The sequence below is a fragment of the Somniosus microcephalus genome, chromosome 1 (genome assembly GCF_052327205.1).
Source record: "Somniosus microcephalus isolate GS21.2 chromosome 1, FLI_Smic_1.0, whole genome shotgun sequence".
Lineage (NCBI taxonomy): Eukaryota > Metazoa > Chordata > Chondrichthyes > Squaliformes > Somniosidae > Somniosus > Somniosus microcephalus.
This window is the reverse complement of record NC_140987.1, coordinates 101635088-101658325: the sequence shown is the minus strand read 5'-3', so window position 1 is coordinate 101658325 and position 23238 is coordinate 101635088. Positions and strand designations below refer to the sequence as shown.

Sequence of the window (23238 nt, the reverse complement as noted above, 5' to 3'; positions counted from 1 at the left end):
CACCAGCTCCCTATCCGCCCTGAGGACCGCCAGTATACTGCCTTTGAGGTAAACGGCCGCCTCTACCACTTCCTTAGGGTTCCCTTTGGCGTCACCAATGGGGTCTCCGTCTTCCAAAGGGAGATGGACCGGATGGTAGATCAAAATGCGTTGCAGGCCACTTTCCCATATCTGGACAATGTGACCATCTGCGGCCGTGACTTGCAGGACCATGACGCAAACCTCGAAAAATTCCTCCGCACCGCCCAACTCCTGAACCTGACATATAACAAGGAGAAGTGCATATTCCGCACAAACTGCCTCGCCATCCTTGGCTGTGTTGTGGAACACGGAGTCATCGGCCCCGACCCCGACCGGATGCGTCCCCTTATGGAACTCCCACTGCCCCACTGCCTCAAGGCCCTGAAGAGGTGCCTAGGGTTTTTCTCCTATTATGCCCAGTGGGTCCCCTACTATGCGGACAAGGCCCATCCGCTGATCAAGTCCACCTCTTTTCCCTTGACGGCAGAGGCCCGCTTAGCCTTCCACCGTATCAAGGAAGACATTGCCAAAGCCACCATGCACGCAGTGGACGAATCCATCCCCTTCCAGGTGGAAAGCGACGCGTCCGACTTTGCCCTGGCCGCTACCCTCAATCAGGCGGGGAGACCCGTGGCCTTCTTTTCACGAACCCTCCAAGGCCCGGAGACCAGACACTCCGCTGTTGAGAAGGAGGCCCAGGCGATTGTGGAGGCTGTGCGTCATTGGAGGCACTACCTGGCCGGAAAACGATTTACCCTGCTCACTGACCAGCGTTCAGTTGCTTTCATGTTTAACAACAAGCAGAGGGGCAAAATCAAAAATGACAAGATCTTGAGGTGGAGAATCGAACTTTCCACCTACAATTACGAGATCTTGTACCGGCCCGGGAAGCTCAATGAACCCCCGGATGCGCTATCGCGTGGCACCTGCGCCAGCGCGCAGATCGATAGACTGCGGGCCCTCCACAATGACCTCTGCCACCCGGGGTTCACCAGGTTCTTCCACTTCATCAAGGCCCGCAACCTGCCTTACTCTATTGAGGAGGTCAGGACCATGACCAGGAACTGCCAAGTCTGCGCTGAGTGCAAACCGCACTTTTATAGACCAGACAGGGCCCACCTGATAAAAGCCACTCGCCCCTTCGAGCGCCTGAGCGTTGATTTTAAAGGGCCTCTCCCCTCCTCCGACCGCAATGTGTACTTCCTCAATATTATTGATGAGTACTCCCGTTTCCCGTTCGCCATCCCCTGCCCGGACATGACCAGTGCCACGGTCATTAAATGTCTGAACGACCTCTTCACCCTGTTCGGTTTCCCCAGCTATATCCATAGCAACCGGGGCTCATCGTTTATGAGCAACGAACTCCGTCAGTACCTGCTAACTAGGGGTATTGCCACAAGCAGGACCACCAGTTACAACCCCCAGGGGAACGGACAGGTGGAAAGAGAAAATGCGACAGTTTGGAAGGCCGCCCTGCTAGCCTTAAAGTCTAGGGGCCTTCCAACCTCCCGCTGGCAGGATGTGCTCCCCGATGCGCTCCACTCTATTCGGTCACTGCTCTGCACGGCCACTAACGCCACCCCTCATGAGAAAATGTTTGTCTTCCCAAGGAAGTCCACATCGGGGACATCGCTACCGCCATGGCTGACGTCCCCAGGGCCGGTCCTACTGAGAAGACACGCGAGGACCCATAAAACGGACCCCCTGGTCGAGAGGGTCGACCTCCTCCACGCCAACCCCCAGTATGCTTACATTGCATACCCGGACGGGCGGGAGGACACAGTCTCCATAAGAGACCTTGCACCCTCGGGGGCCGCAGTAACCCACTACTCACTACCACCCCCCCCCCCCCCCCCCCCACGATCCGATATCCAGCCCCAGCAGACGGCAGGCCTGGGCCCCGCGACCCGCTCGACATCTACGAGGACGACGCGCCTGTGCCACAGCCTACGCAGGACTCGACGCCGGAAGCTCCACTACACCTGCCGTCGCCACGCCGATCACAGCGGCAGACAAGACCTCCGGAGAGACTCCAATACACTAACTTTTAATACACTTCACCCCGCCGGACTCAATTTTAAACAAGGGGTGAATGTGGTAAACCACTGTTTGTATTCCACTGTGTACATGCCTGGACATGCCTCGGCTGACTCCTCCCACAAGTCCTAGTATAAAGGTGACTGCTCCCCAGCCCTTTGTATTTCTGGACCGGTCGACCACTCGAGGCAGACCTTCATTCTTTTGTTAATAAAAGCCTTTAGTTACTCTCTTAACTCTCAGTCTTTTATGAGTAATTGATAGAGCCACATATGGGGCAGTGATGCGCTAATTGGCAATCTAACTCACAGGCCACAGGATGGCTGGTGTGGTAAACGGAAAAGTTGTCTCACTGGTACAAAGGGTACTCAAGGTTAGCGCTGAGGCACATAGCATAGCTGGGGCAGATCAAAGAGAATGTAGTTACTTCCATATTTTTTATTCTGATTCCAGGAGCCAAGCATCATGTGCAGCACACCTTCCAGTATGTGTGTGTTACATAGATACATAGAAGATAGGAGCAGGAGTAGGCCATTCGGCCCTTCGTGCCTGCTCCGCCATTCAATGAGATCATGGCTGATCCTTTAATTCAGTATCCCGTCCCCGCCTTCTCTCCGTAACCCTTAACCCCTTTTGCCCGTAGAAATATATCTAATTCCCTCTTAAATATATTTAATGAGCTGGCGTACACTGCCCTCTGTGGCAATGAGTTCCACAGGTTCACCACTCTCTGAGTGAAGAAATTCCCCCTCATCTCTGTCCTAAATGGTTTAGCCCTTATCCTTAAATTATGTCCTCTAGTTCTGTTCTCACCCGCCAAGGGAAACATTCCTTCTGCATCCAGTCTGTCTAGACCTGTCAGAATTTTATACACTTCTATGAGGTCCCCTCTCAATCTTCTAAACTCCAGTGTGTACATCCCTAAACTACATAGTCTCTCCTCATAGGTCATTCCCGCCATTCCTGGTATCAGCCTGGTGAATCGCCGCTGCACCCCCTCCATGGCAAGAACATCCTTCCTCAGATGAGGCGACCAAAACTGTACACAGTACTCGAGGTGTGGTCTCACCAGTGCCCTGTACAGTTTGTTTCCCACTGCCTGGTGGCAGACTTGTAGATCCAGTTTTACCTAGGTCTATGAACCTGCTACCAGGCTATGGAAAATAGATTTAACAGCATCAATACTGGCTCCCAATATCCAAATTAGGAATGTATTAAAAAAGGCAGTTCATAGAATTTTACAGCACAGAAACAGGCCATTCGTCCCAACTGGTATATGCTGGTGTTTAAGTTCCACATGAACTTCCTTCTACCATACTTCATCTCACTGTACCAACATATCCTTCTACAGGAAACTGTGTGCTATCCGGAGGTGAGCTATCCGGCAATCTGGAGCCACCGGCAAAAATCAGCCGCCGTTTTTTATTCTTTTTTTGTTTGTTTTTTTTGCTTTGTTTGAACAGTCAAGCTGTGCAAGGTCTGTAGCTATAGCAACAGCTTCAGCTACAGAGCTTTAGGGCCACGCCCGAGTGTTTAGAAGCTGTTGCTAAGCAACAGTGTTTGTTGTCAAATACGGAGATAAGAATCTCCATATCTCTCAACATTAACTCTGGAGAGTATGGCAGTTTTCAGGCAACGGCAGCAGCTCGGTCCCGTGGGTGCTGGATAGCACAAAGTTTCCTGTATTCCTTTCTCACTTATGTACTTATCTAGCTTCCCCTTAAATGCATCAACCACTATGTGGTAGCGAGTTCTACAATTTCACCACTCGGAGTAAAGAAGTTTCTCCGTAATTCCTTACTGGATTTATTAACTATCTTTAATATTTATGGCCCCTAGTTTTGGACTCCCCCACAAGCGAAAACATCTTCTCTATGTCTACCCTATCGAACCTCTTCATAATCTTGAAGACCTCTATCGGGTCATCTCTCGGTCTTATCTTTTCTAAAGAAAAGAGCCCCAGCCGGTTCAGTCTTTCCCGGTAGTTGTACCCCCTCAGTTATGGTATCATCCTTGTAAATCTTGTTTGCATGTTCTCCAGTGTTTCTGTATCCTTTTGCAATATGGAGACCAGAACTGTGCACAGTACGCCAAGTGTGGTCCAACAAAGGTTCTATACAAATTTAACATTGCTTCGCCACTTTTCAATTCTATTCCTCTAGAAATGAACTTCAGTACTTAGTTTGCATTTTTTATGGCTTTGTTAACCTGTGTTGCTACTTTTAATGATTTGTGAATCTGTACCTCTAGATCCCTTTGTACCTTTATCCCATTTAGACTCTCATTTTCCAAGTACCAAAATGCACCACATCACACTTGCGTATATTTAAGTTCATTTGCCATTTATATGCCCATTCTGCAAGTTTGTTAACGTCTTCTAGTATTTTGGCAGTTTTCCTCAGCATTAACTATATCCCCCAATTTGGTCCTCAAATTTTGATGTAGTATTTCCGATTCCAGAGTCCAAATCATTTACGTCAATAGTGAACAGCAGTGGTCCCAGCACCAATCCCTGTAGAACATCACTTCCACCAGTCTGAATAACTACCTTTAACCCCTACTCTCAGTTTTCTGTTTTGTAACCAGTTTTCTTTTCATTCTGCTACTTGTCCCCTGCCTCCATATGCTATGACCGTAGTCATGAATCTACTATGCAATACCTTTGAGAAGGCCTTTTGAAAGTCCATGTATATTACATCCTTCCATGTTATACCTATCCTGGGAGTGCTTGATAAAGACATCAAGTACCCAAAAGGAAAGTATTTTATTCCCCAGCCTTAACATCCCTCATCTGGAGCCCAAAATGGACACACAAAAGTCTGCTACTTTATTGCAGGCTGATCAAAGTGATAACCGTTGACAGATTGAGCAGTAGTTAGCAAAGACAGAAGGGGTCAAGGGTGGGATATTTGAGAAGGTAATGACAGCAGTTTTGAAAGGGAGGAGGGCAGTTTCTGTACAGAGGGAACCACTTACAAAGTCAACTAGCATGGGGGTCAGGAAGGGAAGCTGGGTGGTTAGGAGCTTATTGGGAATAGGGACAAAGGATCAAAAGGTTGATCTCATTGATGAGATGAGATTAAAGAGGGCATAGAAGAATATTTTGAGTGCGAGAAGACAAGATTGGGGTATTTTTCACCTTCAATGCTTGGGCGGTAAAATAGCAGAGCAGATCATCTGCCCGTTACTGAACCCGCCCGATTTTTATTTCCATTTACTGCCCAAGTGGTGAAGATGAAAATACCACCTGTGGGGGGGGGGGGGGGGGGGGGGAAATGAGCACGAGTGAGAGAAAGGTTAGAGAGAAAGACAAAGGGGGGGGGGGGGGGGGGAAAGAGAGGGAGACACACACACACAGAAAGGGGAAAGAGAAAAAGAGCAAGAAAGAGAGTGAGAGAAACAAAGTGGGGAGTAAACATTCAGTATTCACACTGTAGTTTCTAACAAGAAATTAGTATTCTGCAACTATCCATGCCTTGTATTCAGAATCTTGACATTTGTCAAAATGGCATCCAAAATGTTTCGATGGATTATCACCATCATCATCCAGTCACAATTTTTTGAGTTTCTTGCACCAATATTTATATCTGGGTGGGCTTTGAAAACTAAGTTTCACGCAAAGATTTGTACTTTAAATAAAATGTCAATCTAAATTTTAAGTGGCTATTTTGTTTCTTTTAAGTAATGCACAATTTCCCCATTAAGAGGGCAGGTAGCATGCTCTCTGTTGGTTCTGTTCTTTAACCAGCTGACACGAGCTACACAGGAGCAGCCTGGTAATACAGCTTCCAATTCCTCATCATCCCCTTTTCCTTCTCCCCTCCCCGAGGAGATGGACAACATTAGAAAATGGATAACAATACCATGGGGGGAAAGTATAGATGAAAACCTGAACCCCATCACCAATGCTACACCACTGAGTTCCTTTTAATAGTGAACAGAGGGCATAGTTTTGTGTCAACCTCAGGCATGATACCCCTTCTGAAGATTGCCCATTAGGAGGCTAAACTAGCAATTTTTGGGAGGTGGGAGTTAGCATAATTTCCAACCAAATTGCTGGAGCAGACTAAATTAAACTTATGTAAAGTGCATGTAAATCAAACAGTCTCACCCTGAGCTACATTATTCTGCTACTATATTACCATTCCCCTACGTTACAACAGTGACCACATTCAAAGTACTCATTCAATAACAAAATACTGCAGATGCTGGAAATTGTTATTTCAAAGTACTCAATTGGCTGTGAAGCATTTTGGGACATCCTGAGGTTGCGAAAGGTGCTATATAAATGAGAGTTTGTTCTTTCTTTACTGGGTCAACTGTATTTTGAAAATAATCACACTGTTAAAGAAAATGTTGAGCAACAGCAATTAATGCAGTGGCACCATTAAACCAAAAATCTATACACTAACTGGAGTCAAGAAAGTTCTTGAACCTTACACATCTGATCTCGAAGTGAGCATTATTGTTTAAGGTGAAATGAAGCAAACACAAATAGAATTAAACACACTTGCACAGTATATATGAACTTTCATAATTTAAAATTTTTGAAATATCAAAAGCTCAGCTCATCTTTGCCTAATCAAAGATTCTGGCACATGACAATTTCTGCTGCACGTTCACAATTTGCCACAAATATAAAGATTGGCAGATGTGGGATGTGTACACGTTGTGTGTTTAGCTTGTCTTCAATTTTGAATTGTAGCTAAATGGAGTCTTTCAAGGGTATTCAAAGACTCCATTTAACTACAAGAGAAGAGTGATTCACCCAATTTATTACCCAACAGTCAATACAGGGGGGTGGGGGGGGGGGGGTAAAGGTAACCTATGCACCTTTAGATTCCCCCCATGAGGTATTATAAAGCTGAATAACTATAAATCCATGTCAGAAAAACACCCAACTTACACCAAGTAAATCTGTTAATACACAAAAATAACTTACCTGCAGCAAGAACTGTGTTCCCTCACGCAGATCTTCTGCATATACAGGCGCATAGAAGGCTTTCATTTTGTTTTTGATTAACCACCGTTGGTATTTAGCCTGATCAGTGGAGATTTCCTTCAAAGCTTGCCTGCGAGGCCCCTAATGGGAACAAATATGTAGATTTCATAAAACTGCATTAAATCTTAAAAAAAGACTAAGCATTAGGACACAAGGCTTGGGTTTCTCATGAAGTGAACTGGCACCAATCGACCAGGATTGAAGTTGAACAAACAAATTTGAAATGCTAGCAGACTTGTGGAAATCATAACGGAGAATACATCTGATTGGAGTGGACTGACCAGGAAGTCAATGGGGGCTGATGACCAGTAATGCTATGAGGGAGCTGGACAGGTATTTGGCAAGAAAATCAACTGAGTGAAAGAGGAATTATGAATTCTGCTTCTGAACACTGGGGCTATTCAGATGAATCAAGATTGTCTTTGACTATCCTCTATATGTCCATGTTCCTGGCTTTATAAACAAGGCAGCTGTAAAAATATTTTTGAAGCTTACCATGGGCAAACGATTATCATTCACTGCCTGCTATTTACCAATTTTTCCCCTCCCATGCTGAAGCCTTTGGCTCTTTGCTGGGATAGAAACATAGAAGATAGGAGCAGGAGTAGGCCATTCGGCCCCTTGAGCCTGCTCCGCCATTCAATGAGATCATGGCTGATCATCCAAATTCAGTACCCTGTCCCTGCCTTCTCCCCATATCCCTTGATCCCTTTAGCCGTAAGAAATATATCTAACTCCTTCTTGAATATATTTAATGAACTGGCCTCCACCGCCCTCTGTGGCAGAGAATTCCACAGGTTCACCACTCTCGGCGAAGAAATTCCTCCTCATCTCAGTCCTAAATGGCTTACCCCTTATCCTTAGACTGTGACCCCTGGTTCTGGACTCCCCTGCCATCGGAAACATGCTTCCTGCATCTAGTCTGTCCAGGCCTGACAGAATTTTATAGGTTTCGATGAGATCCCCTCTCAATCTTCTAAACTCCAGTGAGTATAAGCCCAATCGACACAATCTCTCCTCATACGTCATTCCTGCCATCCCAGGTATCAGCCTGGTGAATCTTCGCTGCACTCCTTCCATGGCAAGAACGTCCTTCCTCAGATAAGGCGACCAAAACTGCACACAATACTCAAGGTGTGGTCTCACCAAGGCCCTGTACAACTGCAGCAAGACATCCTTGTTCCTGTACTCGAACCCTCTCGCTACGAAGGCCAACATACCATTTGCCTTCTTAACCACCTGCTGCACCTGCATGCTTACCTTCAGCGACTGGTGCACAAGGACACCCAGGTCTCTTTGCACTTCCCCTTCTCCCAGTCTATTGCCGTTCAAATAATAATCTGCCTTCCTGTTTTTGCCACCAAAGTGGATAACCTCACATTTATCCACAATTCCTGTGGCCATTGCAAAAGAACCTGGCAAATTAATGCAGAATTAACATATTTTGTGCTACCCACATTTATAAAATCTTTACAGCCTGAAGAGAAAGGAAAACTTTTATCCCTTCAATATAAACTGGATGCAAACCCGATATCCAAGAGGAGAAAGAACTGTGCTTATCAAAGAAATCATTCAACCACTCCATTAGGGATTTATAAAGCCTTTGCATACTTTGTCGGTTATATGTTGGCCCCCCATTGACAGCAAACTAATGAGATGTGAAAATCTGCTTTAATTAAAAATAAGTTCATCGACTGAACTCACCGTATGAACATGTCCACAGACCACTAGTCCAACATTTTTGGTGAAGGCATGAACAAGATGGAGCAAAGCTGGACGGGATGTAGGAGCACCGGTCATTAATAGGCATTGGGGCCTGCAAAAAACACACAGTAGCAGTTTAGAATAGAGTCAACATAGAACTTAGTAACACACTAATACATCCTCGATTTTAAAATTCTCATCCTGGCGTTCAAATCCCTCCATGGCCTCGCCCCATCATATTTCTGTAACAAACCTCCAGCCCTACAATTAACGTTCCCGCTAAGCTGCACAGCTGTCTGCCGGGCCCATGCAGGCTGGGATCGGCTTTTCAAACGTGAAATTTCACACATGTGCAAAACTTTGAATGGGTCACACATCCTGTTAAAGGAACCGCGCACACAAAGAAATTAGAGGGAACATTACCTGCAACCCTCCGAGATCTCTGCACTCCTCCAATTCTGGCCTCTTGCACATCCCCGATTTTGATCGCGCCACATTGGCTGCTGTGCCTTCAGCTGCCTAAGCCCCAAGGTCCGGAATTCCTCCCTAAACCTCTCCGCCGTACTCTCCTCCTTTAAGACGCCCCTTAAAACCTACCTCTTTGACCAAGCTTTTGATAGCCTGTCCTAATATCTCAATGTGGCTCGGTGTCAATTTTCGTCAGATTACGCTCGTGTAGTGTCTTGTGATGCTCTTATTACGCTAAAGGAGCTATATAAATGCAAGTTGTTGTGACCAATGTTCCCTCTGAGCTGCATGTTCGCGCAGCAATCTGCAAGGTCCTGCGCAGACTGCTCACCGGGTTTTCCAATTGTAAATAGCACACATGCGCAGAAATTTAAAGGGACCGCGCATTCAAAGAAACAGGCTGCGCAGAACAAAGCGCAGCTTACAGGAAATATTGGTTGTCATGATTTTAGATCTTGCAAGTTTTGAAATTAAGAAAACAAGACAAATATTCATCAATATGCTTTACAGGAGATACAATTGGTAATTTAAATAGAATGAAAGATCGTGCATCCAAAAATTACACCCAAGAGACTTTCAGGTTTCAGCACCGCCATAAAACCTAGCGCACACTATTTTGCAGAATTTGCCAATTCAAGGCAAAAAGGCTGATTTTCTTTTCACCTAAATTAAGCATTTACTGTAAAATGCAGCATTTATATTATTAACCTAAAAATCACTTTTTTTTTTACATCAGCTGGCAAAATCTAGTGTACCGACCGGTGCACAGATCCCATCCCCAAGTTTGCAGGTCCTGTACACAGGTGCACGCTATAGAATTGATTCTATGCTTTCAAAGAACAATTGATTTTTCAAATTGTTACAATTTCTAGGGAAATCTGTAAACTTAAGCCAATATAGCAAACATTCACCATCAACAAGGTTCATCTGCTAGTATATGTTACTGTTGGGCACCTTGCCGTGTTCTACTTTCCATCATTCCAGTTATCTTTCTAAAACAATGAAAACATCACCATATCTTGTGTCACGACAAGGACAATGATAAGCATGTTGGTTTACAAGTACTAATTAACCAAGTAAAGCTGATAAGATACAACCGTGGGCTCAAAACTAATATATTTGCATAGACTTACCAAATATATAATTTATTCTGTTGCTATACAAATTATCAAAGTGCGTCAATGCAATATACAACTGCATCATTAATAAATGTGACCATGTGCCCAGTATTCCCTGTGATTAGTTTCAAAGTCGAACTCAAGTACTTTCTATAAATCATTTTAAAATTGTCATGGTTACTGTTACTGCAACTGCGTTATAGATTTTATTCTAGCCTGAAAAATAGTCTACTTCAGATGGACTTCAGTTATAAACATTAGCTCCCCCCCTGCAATTACCTGAAATTCTTCACGTGGTCCTCCACTCCTGTAAGACGAATGGCATGCTGCAAGGCATTCAAATAAGTCAAAGCCTGTGTGGAGGAGCCCCAATTAACATCTGTGGAAGAAATATTTTGAGTTCAGTATAACTAAAACTACTCTTGCAGTTTTAATTGTTCAGATAAATTAGATCCTGTAACAAGCTGTAATGAAAAACACTGCAGGTTTTCTTATCTATTACACACCTACTTACTGTCTACCTTATAGAACAGAGTCTCATTCTACCTTAGCCAACCCTTTTCACCCTGGCTACATGCTGCTGCATTAATGGTGACTTCCTGTTACATCTGAGAATGCTGCATTCTTTGATAAATACCATTGATGCGGTCTTTTTATTTACATATACACTACGCCCTATTGCCTTTTTTGTACAGTATGATAAATGCCAGCGAGTTTAATGCTAAATCGGAGTTCACATTATTAGGCACTAAGCCATTACATATCAGGATCTTTTCAACTATTCAAAAAAAACGAACAACTTTTCTTATAAGTGTGTATTGCACAGACATCTCACCACCAGGTGTCATCCTCTAGCTTGTAGGAAAGTAGTGGTAGTGGGGGGATGGTGGTGAGAGAACAAGAGGCAAGCAAGGAGCGAGAGACTGAGGGGAGAAAGAGGAGCAAGAGAAGAAAGAGAACACGGGGTGGGGGTGGGGAAATTAGATGGAATAACTCTAAACTGAACTTTAAAGGGATGAAGCACATTTGACCTAGACAGGTTAGGTGGTATAATTTTCCCCTTCCTCTTGCCCTTTAAGTCTGCTATGTTCACCTGAACCTTTCAACTATTTGGCCCAAAACAAATCTATCCAAGGGACGATAAGTGACGAGCAACCTGATGGCTCAAAACACACAACTTCCAAGGAACAGTGTAGAACAGTCAACCTTTTGAATTTTTTCTAAGCATTTTTGTCAAATCAAATATTTACAGTAATGCGTTCCCAATTCCTGCTGTCCCTTGGGGATCCAATATCCTTTAGGATCCACTAGTGTCAAACAGAATATCGAGCCCATCATTTTTGACATTTGCCACAACTCTCAAAATCTAAGTCAGGCTGCGAAGGGCGGTTCGGGGACATCCAGTTGACTGCACAGCTATAGAGGAACTGGCACAGATCCAAGTCCTAGCAAAGTAAAGGGATTACTTTGCCTGCTTTTAACATCAGTGAGGAAATTGCTACGTATAAACTAACAAAGGGATTTATTTTTCATCTCAGGAAAGCGTAGGTCAGAATTGAAAAATAACTGCTAAAAAGGAACTGTATTTCTAGTACTTACAATTATGCTAAACCCACAATTGACAACTGCTGCAGATTCTTCCCCCTTAAACTATAGACAAGGAGCAAATAGCAGGAAGCACGGTTTCCCAAAAGGTTTGGGAGCAGTTTGAGTTACACAACCTAGTTGCAATTTTTCCCCAGTTGATACACAATTGTTACAGTGGGGGAGGGGGTGAGGGAAAGAGAACTGAGAGGGAAGTTTTTTCCCCCTCCCCCAGTAAACAATGAAGGACTCTGGTTTATGTCTGAATATTCTATGTTTGACAGTGGCTATAAAATAAATGAAAGCAACAAAGATGAAAAAAAAGTTTCAGAAGAATAACACTCCACACGTGTTGATATTGCAACCAAAGAAAAACGTCACAACCCAGAAAACTGATGATTCCCTTTACTTTGTAAAGTAAATTCTACAAAATTGGCAACATAATCCTTTCTACTTTAAGATTATGAGAACAATTAAGTACAAAGAGGTTCACTGATTCAAAAAGTTATTTTAAATTAAAAAGTAGTGTTTGGTTTGGTTTCAAGTACCTTTTCTCAGGTTAACTATATTTACACCCACAACGACATAGCCCACTTACAATTTATAGAACAGAGGTGAAATTCAATGTGTAAAATGCCAATAAAATGTACATGAGATAATAATGCAAGAACTACTGAATAATCTTGCTTACTTTAGGTAACAATACAAGTCGCATTATAGATTGACATTTAAACTGATGTTCAAGTTGTTCAGTACCACAATCTGTGTTTAGACCTGCAGGTAAATTACCTCAATTAGCCTTCCAAATTGTCACAACCACATTTTGGTTTGCTGATGCCCAACTACTGTGTTCGTGTTCTAACAATTATTGCTAGTTACACTAGACCTCCCAAGGATAACGTTGTTGATATTAAAAAGTAAAAAAAACTTATATGGGGAAAAATTGGCTTAGCGCCCCAAAAAAGTTAGCGTCCCTGTGCCCGAAATTGAATGGTAGCACCCCAAGCAGGCGGGACGCTACTGGAAGCGCTCCCCCTCCCTCTTGGGGTGCTCCAGTTCAATATCACGGCACTATGTGCTGCGTCGGCATGTAGCGCTGCGGTACTGTAGGCTTCTCTCCCCTTAGTAAAGAGGGACCCTGCGCAGCGCGAACCGGGGCCCTGTTGGGCCACCAGGGAGCAGGGTGCCGGCAAAAGAGCCTGGCACCAGCACTCAGGAGGAGCTCCCTGCAATCAAGAGTTGATGTGTGTGCCCAGAGTCCTTGCTGCTAAAAGGCATTGAAGTGATGACGTTGGTTCTTACCATTTCATTTGCTAAAAAATCAAGAAATAGCTGAAAGTTTATTCAATGCATTTAGGGAGAGGATAAAGGTTGTATTCAGGGACAGGGATGACTTACTCCCCAATTAAAATGTCCTCAGACAAGGAGGTATCTAGTTTGGAGGGCATTTAGCAGATCCATTATTAGAGATTTTCATCTAACATTAAAGGCATGAGCATCAGTACTGCATGGTACCAAGCATTTCACGATTGTGAAGAAAAACATTCCCCAAAAAGCAAGGAAGCAAATAAAAGGAAAACTGGTAATGATATAGGTATCAGTCCATATTGTGACCATTTTCATCTCCTCCCAGCAACAGGAAAGAAACTTTTCTGAGGCCAAGCCAAAGACAGTCAAGAGTCTTACAAGTGGTATGAGGCTAGTAATTGGAAATCAACACCCATGGAGTCCCAGCAAGTGCTCCATTCAGGCTAAGAACCAGGCTGCACCAAGCTGATCCAAGGGCGTAATCTGAAACCACAGTATGAAGAGGACTTCAATTTAGCAGGGGAAGCCAACCTCAGCCAGTATCAATAGGTCAATGGATGGTCTTAACTGACTTCAGTAGCCATGGCACCAACTCGATTAATAATCTGGACCTAATCTCAGTGGATGCACTCCTGTAGGATCTACTCAACTTTTACAGCAGTCCTTCTGGGTCCTTAACAGGAATGTTAAGTAGTTCTGACAGACATCTATCACATTTAGATTATACACACAGCAGACATTCACTGTGCTCATGTGATTCTGAAGATCTTTGAAGATTTGGTAAAATGCTTGGAACCCAATGGGTAGGGTGACAACTGGTTATTTTTTTAAATTCGTTCCTGTGATGTGGGCGTTGCTGGGCCAGCATGTATTGTCCATCCCTAATCGTCCTCGAGAAGATGGTGCTGAGCCGCCTTCTTGAACCACTGCAGTCCTTGTGGTGAAGGTACTCCCACAGTGCTGTTAGGGATGGAGTTCCAGGATTTTGACCCAACGACGATGAAGCAACAGCGATATATTTCCAAGTCAGGATGGTGTGGAACTTGCAGGTGATGGTGTTCCCATGCACCTGCTGCTCTTGACCTTGTCCTTCTAGGTGGTAGAGCTCGCGGGTTTGGGAGGTGCTGCCGAAGAAGCCTTGGCGAGTTGCTACAGTGCATCTTGTAGATGGTACACACTATAGCCACTGTGCTGCAGGGATTGAATGTTTAAGGTGGTGGATGGGCTGCCAATCAAGCAGGCTGTTTTGTCCTGGATGGTGTTGAGCTCCTTGAGTGTTGTTGGAGCTGCACTCATCCAGGCAAGTGGAGAGTATTCCATCATACTCCTTACTTGTGCCTTGTAGATGGTGGAAAGGCTTTGGGGAGTCAGGCGGTGAGACACTCGCCAAAGAATACACAGCCTCCAACTTGCTCTTGTAGCCACAGTATTTGTGCCTGGTCCAAATAAATTTCTGGTCAATGGTGACCCCCAGGGTGTTGATGGTGGGGAATTCAGTGATGGTAATGCCGTTGAATGCCAAGGGGCAGTGGTTACACTCTCGCTTGTTGGAGGTAGTCATTGCCTGCCACTTAAGTGGCAAGTAACATTCTTGCCACACATCAGCCCAAGCCTGAATGTCATCCAGGTCTTGCTGCATTCGGGCATGGACTGCTTCATTATCTGAGGAGTTGCGAATGGAACTGAACACCGTGCAATCATCAGCAAACATCCCTATTTCTGACCTTATGATGGAGGGATGGTCATTGATGAAACAGCTGAAGATGGTTGGGCCTAGGACACTGCCCTGAGGAACTCCTGCAGCGATGTCCTGGAGCAGAGATGATTGACCTCCAACAACTACAACCATCTTCCTTTATGCTAGGTATCACTCCAGCTAATGGTGCATTTTCCCAGATTCCCATTGACTTCAATTTTACTCGGGCTCCTTGATGCTACACTTGGTCAAATGCTGCCTTGATGTCAAGGGCAGTCACTCTTACCTGACCTCTGGAATTCAGCTCTTCTGTTCATATTTGGACCAAGGGTGTAATAAGGTCTGGAGCCGAGTAGTCCTGGCAGAACCCAAACTGAGCATTGGTGAGCAGATTTAATGGTGAGTAAGTGCCAACGACACCTTCCATCACTTTGCTGATGGAGAGTAGACTGATCGGGCAACAATTGGTCAGATTGGATTTGTCCTGCTTTTTGTGAACATGACATACCTGGACAGTTTTCCACATTGTTGGGTAGATGCCATTGTTGTAGCTGTACTGGAACAGCTTGGCTCGAGGTGCGGCTAGTTCTGGAGCACAAGTCTTCAGCACAACAGCTGGGATGTTGTCGGGACCCATAGCCTTTCCTGTATCCAGTGCGCTCAGCCATTTCTTGATATCATGTGGAGTGAATCGAATTGCCTGAAGACTGGCTTCTGTGGTGGTGGGGACCTCAGGAGGAGGCTGACATAGATCATCTATTCGGTTGCAAACGATTCAGTTTTGTCTTTTGCACTCGCATGCTGGGCTCCGTCATTGAGGATGGGAATATTCATGGAGCCTCCTCCTCCCGTTAGTTGTTTAATTGTCCACCACCATTCACGACTGGATGTGGCAGGTCAAATGTAGCTTTATACAATAATTGAAAACGGAAGATCAAATGAGCAGCAGTCTAGTACCATAATAATGCTCAAATGATTTTAAAAGCAATTCCCAATATGGTTTTCCCCGCTGATTATCGGGAATTAGTGTTGTAGTACGTGGAGAATGTTGGAATGAATTAGTAGCTGACGAATTAGAAAGCAACACCAAGGGATTTTGATTTTTACTATTATTGAACCAGTATTCTTAACAGAAATCTGGAAATTTTTAAGCACTCATGTACAGTGCCATTATCCCATCTTCAATTACAGGCTACATCAAGTTACCTGGTTACCAAGAGCAGTCATCTGACAATCCTGTAAATCATTGATTAGTTTTACAAGCTATGAACTAGAAATCAGACAAAAGGAACTGAAAACATTTGGAAGACTCAAACTCTAGCAGAAGTCTCAACCTGACTTTTGGAAACCACAGCCACACAGAACGTTACTTATGAAGTTCATTAAATCTTAAAAACAGCATTAAGTTATATACATGACAACTACCTACAGACAATAACACCACACTTCTGTAGTGTCAGACTTTTTTTTTTTAAATGAAAGAATAAAAGGATTCTTAAATAAAGATCCAATCAATCATACAGAAAACCAGTACCACCCACACTAAGAGAACTTCACAAAAAGTTTACAAATTTAGCCCAAATTTGAAGAACCAAAAAATTACCCAGGAAGTGCATCAAATCAAAATATTGTGCTAAACCTTCCATTTTATTTGTAGAGATTTACTTCACATACCGTTTTGTAGAACCATTCCTTTTACCTTGTGTAACAAGAATGACGAGCATATGATGGCATTCATATGCAACAGTTACAGGAGAATTAAACTCTAGACATTGCACTAGAAAAACAGTTGCAGTGCAATAGACACCACTCTTCAGTACTATTGTGTAAACTGCAATGAACTGTTAGAACAGCATTGATAACTAAAAACAGTTAGCAGACATAACATCTGGTCACAGGTAATGTTTCAGGAAAATTGACAGGCCTGTTCCATGCTTTTAAACAAGGTCTTATAGCAGTCTAAGTAATAAAAACTGCCAAACCAACATTTAAAAAAAAAAATCTCTCCAAATGTTCCTTCATCCTTTCCAAAAAGGCACCGACTCCTTGCTGGAGTATGGTTCCACAGGCAATGGTCACCCTCGAGTACTCGCCTAATTGGCCATTATTCATGTGTAGGCCTAAACAGCAAGTGGCAAGACAGGCTATTCAACTGCATGTGGCATATCATCTCATCCACTTGCAACATGAATGCGTATTTTGAGTGCTATGTAGTGGATAATGATTAAGAGCAGGAGTCTAAGACAATTTTGCCCTTCTCAATCCAAGTCCAAATCATCTCTACTATTGCCCCGGCTCAGCTCATCTAACTCATTACAGAATGGGAATTAAACCTGGATCTTCCTGCTTCATACTGGCTCTCCTGCTCACTTGATAAACTCGTTGAGCTATCAGGAGAGGTTCATTTTTCATGGTCAATAGTGCTTTTGGAAGTTTCTCTAAAGATGCTCTATAAACGCAAGTTATAGTCAAACAAACGGGCACAAAAAATGGAAAAACCTTGTCCACACCTGGTTTGCATTAACCTTACCTGGTTTCTTGTAGGTGACGTAGATATATAAAGCAAGGACAATGACGTTTGTCAATAGCGCTGCCCACCAATTGATGACAAACATTACTCCACAGCACAAGATAGCACCAATCAATGAAATCCACATGTTATAGTATCTAAATGCAGGTCGCCAGCCTAAGTACAAAAGTAAGAAATAAGTCATTAAGTACAGGTATGTTGTAGGATTTTGGGATGCAAAGCAACAACCCAAGCTCTACTTAATTTAGTAAAGTTTAAGATCTGTAAAAGGACAATAGCTGCAGGCTGCATGCATTAAGTGTCATAGACATTGGGCTAAGTAAGCCACACAGACAAAATCCTTAGAATTAAAGCAAATCAGTCACCATTTTACAGGATAGTGTTAACTCTATGCTAACCTTAATAATGGGTGAATACAAGTTGATTATTGAGCTCATCTGGCAACTGGTAAAGGTGCAAGAGACAGAAAACTGGAGAGGCCTTATCAAAATAAAAATATTCTTTAAAAAAAAGCTGGACACTTACTTCAAATGATAGTGCTAATTTTTCCCCAGGTGGGGAGGCAGAAAGAGAAAAATGTATTCTCTTGTATTTTGAATAAATCTCCACAGAACCCACTGCCAGGAGCTCAGCAGGCATTGGTTGGTCAGCTAGTATAGCTGGAAATACTAGTCAGTTTAAAATGCAAAAACGTATTCCTGGCACAGCCACCCTCACCTTGATGGGCAGAGAAATACACCATTCCTCCTCCAACTAATTTAAAGTAACCAACTACACTCAAAATACAAATATTTGCAATCATCCAGATGTTTTCTCATTGTTGACTCAATTCTTACCTGGAGATTTAGCAAGAGAAGCATGGAACACTGAGAAATTAATCAAAGCGTATGAAGCCAGGAAAAAATTGGAAATGATTGGCGCAATGACATTCAGCTCAGCTGAAAAGTAAACACACAAAAACAAAAAAAAATGTTGTAGAAAAACCATGACAAATACAAATGCCAGACCCAAAAAACATTTAACAAACTGCCACTTACTTCACAAAACATAATAGAAATATATACATTCAAACTACAGCACAACATATTACAACCCCCCCCAAAATCATAACTTAGCACAACTGAATTTCATTTAAATTAATTTAGAAGTGAGCCATTCTATGTGTGTCACTTTGAGACAGTGCTATACCATCTCTCAAACATTAAATCTGTGTGCACATACACAGACAGAAGCTGCTTCTGGTCAGAATCAGATTTAAATTTCATACAACAGGTTAAACAGACTAGCTCAAATGCATTATCCCTTTCAGTACATACTACACAAGAAACTACACTGTTCAAACAAAATACACAAATATAAATTTCTACACCTGTAATTTGCCTATATAAAAGTGTACACTTCAAAAGCAATTTTGTGAAGCACTTTGGAATGTCCCGAGGATGTGAAAGATTATACAAGTGAAGATATTTCTTCTTTTCCCCCAGTGTAGGGAGCTCCTAATGTTGAGGATCATTGGGTAATAAATTTCAGCCCATTTTCAGGTATACAATTATTCTCTACTTCAAGCACTTTGCCCACTCTGTCCAACCTCGTCTCCACTTCTGGAACCAACCACTTCCGCCCTTTCTCCGAGACCACCCTGCATCCGCCCCCCCCCCCCCCCCACCCCACCCCACCCAACCCAAGGATCCAGCATTTCCCTCCGAGGCTCCTAAGCATTTCTCCCATGAAGCTTGCCCAGAGTACAGCAAGTGATATGATCAGTATTTTCTTATTTTTTTAAAAATGGAGAAATCCAAGTGCAGATCAAGGCCCATAGTGCAGCACACCACCGCGACAGAAGAGGTCAATTAAAAAGTAGTGGTGGTCATGTTTTAAAACTGGAGATTGCAGGAGGAAGGGAAGTCAAAATTTGCTGAGTTTTCCTTTCTCAGATGTGAAGTGTTTGCCCTGGACACAGTGCAATTACAGACAATTGATTGTACTTAATAGGAGGTGTAAGCTAAAGCAATCCATTAGATTAAAATTGTAATATTTTTATGTTTTTACAATTCTGCTGGTAGTTTTCAAAATAGACTAACCAATTAATATGAATCCCAGACCAATGAAGAACGTGAGAACATATCCACGCAATGGTTCATTGTTCTTGCCATAACCAACTGAAAAAATGTGAAGACCAGGATATATATTGTCCTTACACAAAGCCTGAAGGAAAGAATCATATTTGTTACTGTCGTCCAGCTGTTCAAAAAAAAAACACTGCATAAAATAAAGTGTCAAAACTAAAACACAGGCTGTGAGAAGTTTATAAAATTTATATTCTCCTTAAGGCACATACACTTCCCCAAGAGAGCTGGTAGATGAGCTGCACATGATGATTTGATTTTTATCACAACACCCATAAGGTAGCACCTCAACGCCAGTAGGCATCTCGGAATGGACTAAAACCACACAATTTTCTGGATTGCTACAAACACTGAAAGGCGGAGACTGTAAAATCTTTATTTATCCAGATGTGTTTTAAGGATGGACTAGGTTAAGACAAAGGTTTATGATCAAAAGTAGGTGGGCTTCTTAGGACTGTTTCCTTAAATCAAAAAGTTGCATATCTAAAAAGGAAGGATGATGGTGTTTCATCTAGCTCTGGGTAATGAAGCAGCACAGGTAAGCAATGTGAAAATAAAACCCTTAGGAAATGGTGATCATAAACTAACTATGCTCACATTGAAAATGAGAAAAAAAAGTCCAAGATAAAAAGGTATTGGGCTAGAAATTAGTTTATTGAAAAGCAATGAAAAGGAACCTAGTCGAGATTAATTGGTTGTAAAAATGGCAGATCAGTGTGCAAGCAGTGGGAGATATTCAAGTATGAAATAGATAAGATACACATAAAATACAAAGGCAAAAGAGATTAGAACAAAAAATGTTAAAGAAAAACAGAAAATGCTGGAAATACTCAGTCAGGCAGCATCTGTAGATTCTCTCTCTACAGATGCTGCCTGACCCGCTGAGTATTTCCAGCTGTTTCTGTTTTTATTTCAGATTTCCAGCATCCGCAGTATTTTGTTTCTGTATTTTATTTTTAAGGTTAAAACAAAAAATGGATTTTCCCTGAAAATCTGTGGGGGGATGGGGTGCAGAATCATAGTTCACAGGGTCAAGTGGAAAATCCCTCAATTACCATACCAATGGTGAGCACCCACTCCATTAGGGACATACGGAGCACCCTCAAACCCATTTACAAACTCTGCCCCTAACAGGCTGTTGCTGATTCTTCAGAGCAAGGCCAAGACCTGCCATATTCGGGTCCTGGCGAACCTCCACCAAAGATATGACAGGAATGCACCGAAACAGTCATGGATTTTCAGGCTCACAATAAATAAAGACAGACAGACTTGCATTTATATAGCACCTTTCATGACAACCAGACGTCCTGAAGCGCTTTACAACCAATAAAGTACTTTTTGAAGTGGAGTCACTGTTGTAATGTGGGAAATGCAGCAGCCAATTTGCGCACAGCAAGCTCCCACAAACAGCAATGTAATAATAACCAGATAATTTGTTTTTGTTATATTGATTGAGGGATAAATATTGGCCAGGACACCAGAGATAACTCCCCTGCACCACTTCAAAATAGTGCCATGGGGTCTTTTACGACCACCTGAGGGGGCAGACGGGGCCTCGGGTTAACGTCTCATCTGAAAGACGGCACCTCCGACAGTGCAGCCTAGATTTTTGTGCACAAGTCTCTGGAGTGGGACTTGAACCCACAACCTTGTGACTCAGAGGCGAGGGTGCTACCAACTGAGCCACGGCTGACATGCAGTGTGGTGAGGGGGGGGGGGGAAAGACAGGAAGAAATGTATAGAGGGGAAGAAACTGGAGAGAGAGGGAGAGAGACAACATTTTTTGTAAGGATAAGATGATATTTACTGGAACAGAAAAAGCCAAGAGGGGATTTAATAATATTTTCAAAGTTATGAAAGGTTGAGAGAGAGTAAAGAGAGGAGATTTGTTTTCACTGGCTGGCGAATCGATCACAAGGAGGATCATTACTAAAAGAATGAAGTTACCGCCAGTCATGACCTGCTCACTGGAGTGGAATCTCTATCCTAACATTGCACAGCATCACTCGCAAATTCATAGACGCAGCCACAATTGTTTTTTTTCATAAACTGCACCCTAGCAAACTGAAGGCTCCACACAATGGAATCAGCTGATTTATTTTTCTTTTGTAAAAGTTTAACAATCCCCAAATTAGCTTCAGAGCTAAATCCTTGTCAGTTTATATTATTGATAAAAAGTGCACACTCCTCCTTTCATCTTTGGCAATGAGCTCCGGCAAAGTAGCTTTACTGTATGCACAGTCATGTCATAGCGAATTTGGATGCCATGTTTTAAAAAAAATTAAATGCGAGTTTTATGCTGTATAGTTGTATTGATTAAAATATATCTAAAGATTTTAAAGATCATATCTTGGACAAGCATGCTGGTACTCCCACTCCTGTATAGTAATATACACATGTAGTTAGATGCTGCAATGGGGAATTGTAGGCTTATATGGAGCTAAAATGAGTCAAAAGGGCTACCTCATATGTGCTCGTTGTAGAATATAGCAGCTATAATGGGGCCAGTTCCTTACCCGGGTCATTGAAAGGTCAAGACAACTTCAAACTACAAGACCAAAGCTTCCGCAATTTAGAAGAGCGACGCAAATCTCAATTATGCTACTGCCTTGTAGTACCTTAATTTATATTTAATTTTATGCTGTGTTTTGGTTCAGATTTTATGCTATCATCACCTATCCATGTGTCTCCTGCCAATTGCCAAAGGTTTCCCGAAAGTCCAGGTGCATCATATCCACTGCAATTCTCCCATATACCATATCTGTCACCTGATCAAGAGTTCGATCAGGTTCATCAAGCACAAACTTACTTTCTGAAATCAGTGTTGGCTGCTAATTATTTTCCTCTCTATTTTGCACTGGACTATTCCCTTAGATAGCCTTGTTTGTTTTTCCACCACCCTAACTTACATCTGCTGTAAGAAAGTGCCAGAGGAAGTGCAGCTGAAACATTTGTTCGTTTACTTTTCCCCCCACACTTGTACCCAATACAATAGTGATGTGCAACTTTAGCTATGTGTGTCTGAAGACTATATATCTTATTGCTGCTACATGTTTGTGTGTACTGAAGTTGGATTATTCATACATAAAAAATCTGCAGAAAAGTATTATTATTAAACTTAATGACAATAGTTTCCTTGGTTTCTCACTGCAGCATATAGAACATTCTTCAAGTACATGAGGAAATCATTTTAAAACCAAGCTTTTACACTTGTAGCAAATGGCATCTCAGTAAGATCATTCAGAAGACTTATGAAATAATGTTTCAAGAACATTCATCAACCACTGACTGAATAAATTAGCTGATAATAGCCTTAGGTTAAAAATCACTCAAAGTTACATTTATCAGGAACAGCCAAATCTCTCTCTATTTTCCACTAAACATTAGGAGTTGTTTTCTTACCTGGAATATTTTGGGAGCACTCACTAACGAGGCCAAGGCAGAAGATAGTGTAGCCGAAAAGATTCCTGCAGTAATCAAAGGTCCAAATCCAGACGCCATGCTCATGACCTGAAAGAATCCAGGTTAAACTAGAATTAGGTTTCAATCTCAAGTATTTCCCAAAAAAGGATTGCTAGAGAAAAGGCCCAATGGTTACTTAGAACATGTGGCCGCTGTTTCAGACTTAATTTTACCAAATTAAG

General features: G+C 42.7%; 1 protein-coding gene across 1 annotated transcript in view; it reads right to left on the bottom strand.

Annotated features, from left to right (window-relative positions):
* Nucleotides 1-23238, bottom strand: part of slc12a2 (solute carrier family 12 member 2) — a 244971-nt gene that overhangs the window by 54669 nt on the left and 167064 nt on the right. Inside the window, 7 exon segments of the mRNA XM_085984420.1 lie at nt 7001-7141; nt 8765-8876; nt 10630-10729; nt 17469-17624; nt 18305-18406; nt 19550-19673; nt 22997-23104. Of these exon segments, the coding sequence (XP_085840546.1) occupies nt 7001-7141; nt 8765-8876; nt 10630-10729; nt 17469-17624; nt 18305-18406; nt 19550-19673; nt 22997-23104 (843 nt within the window).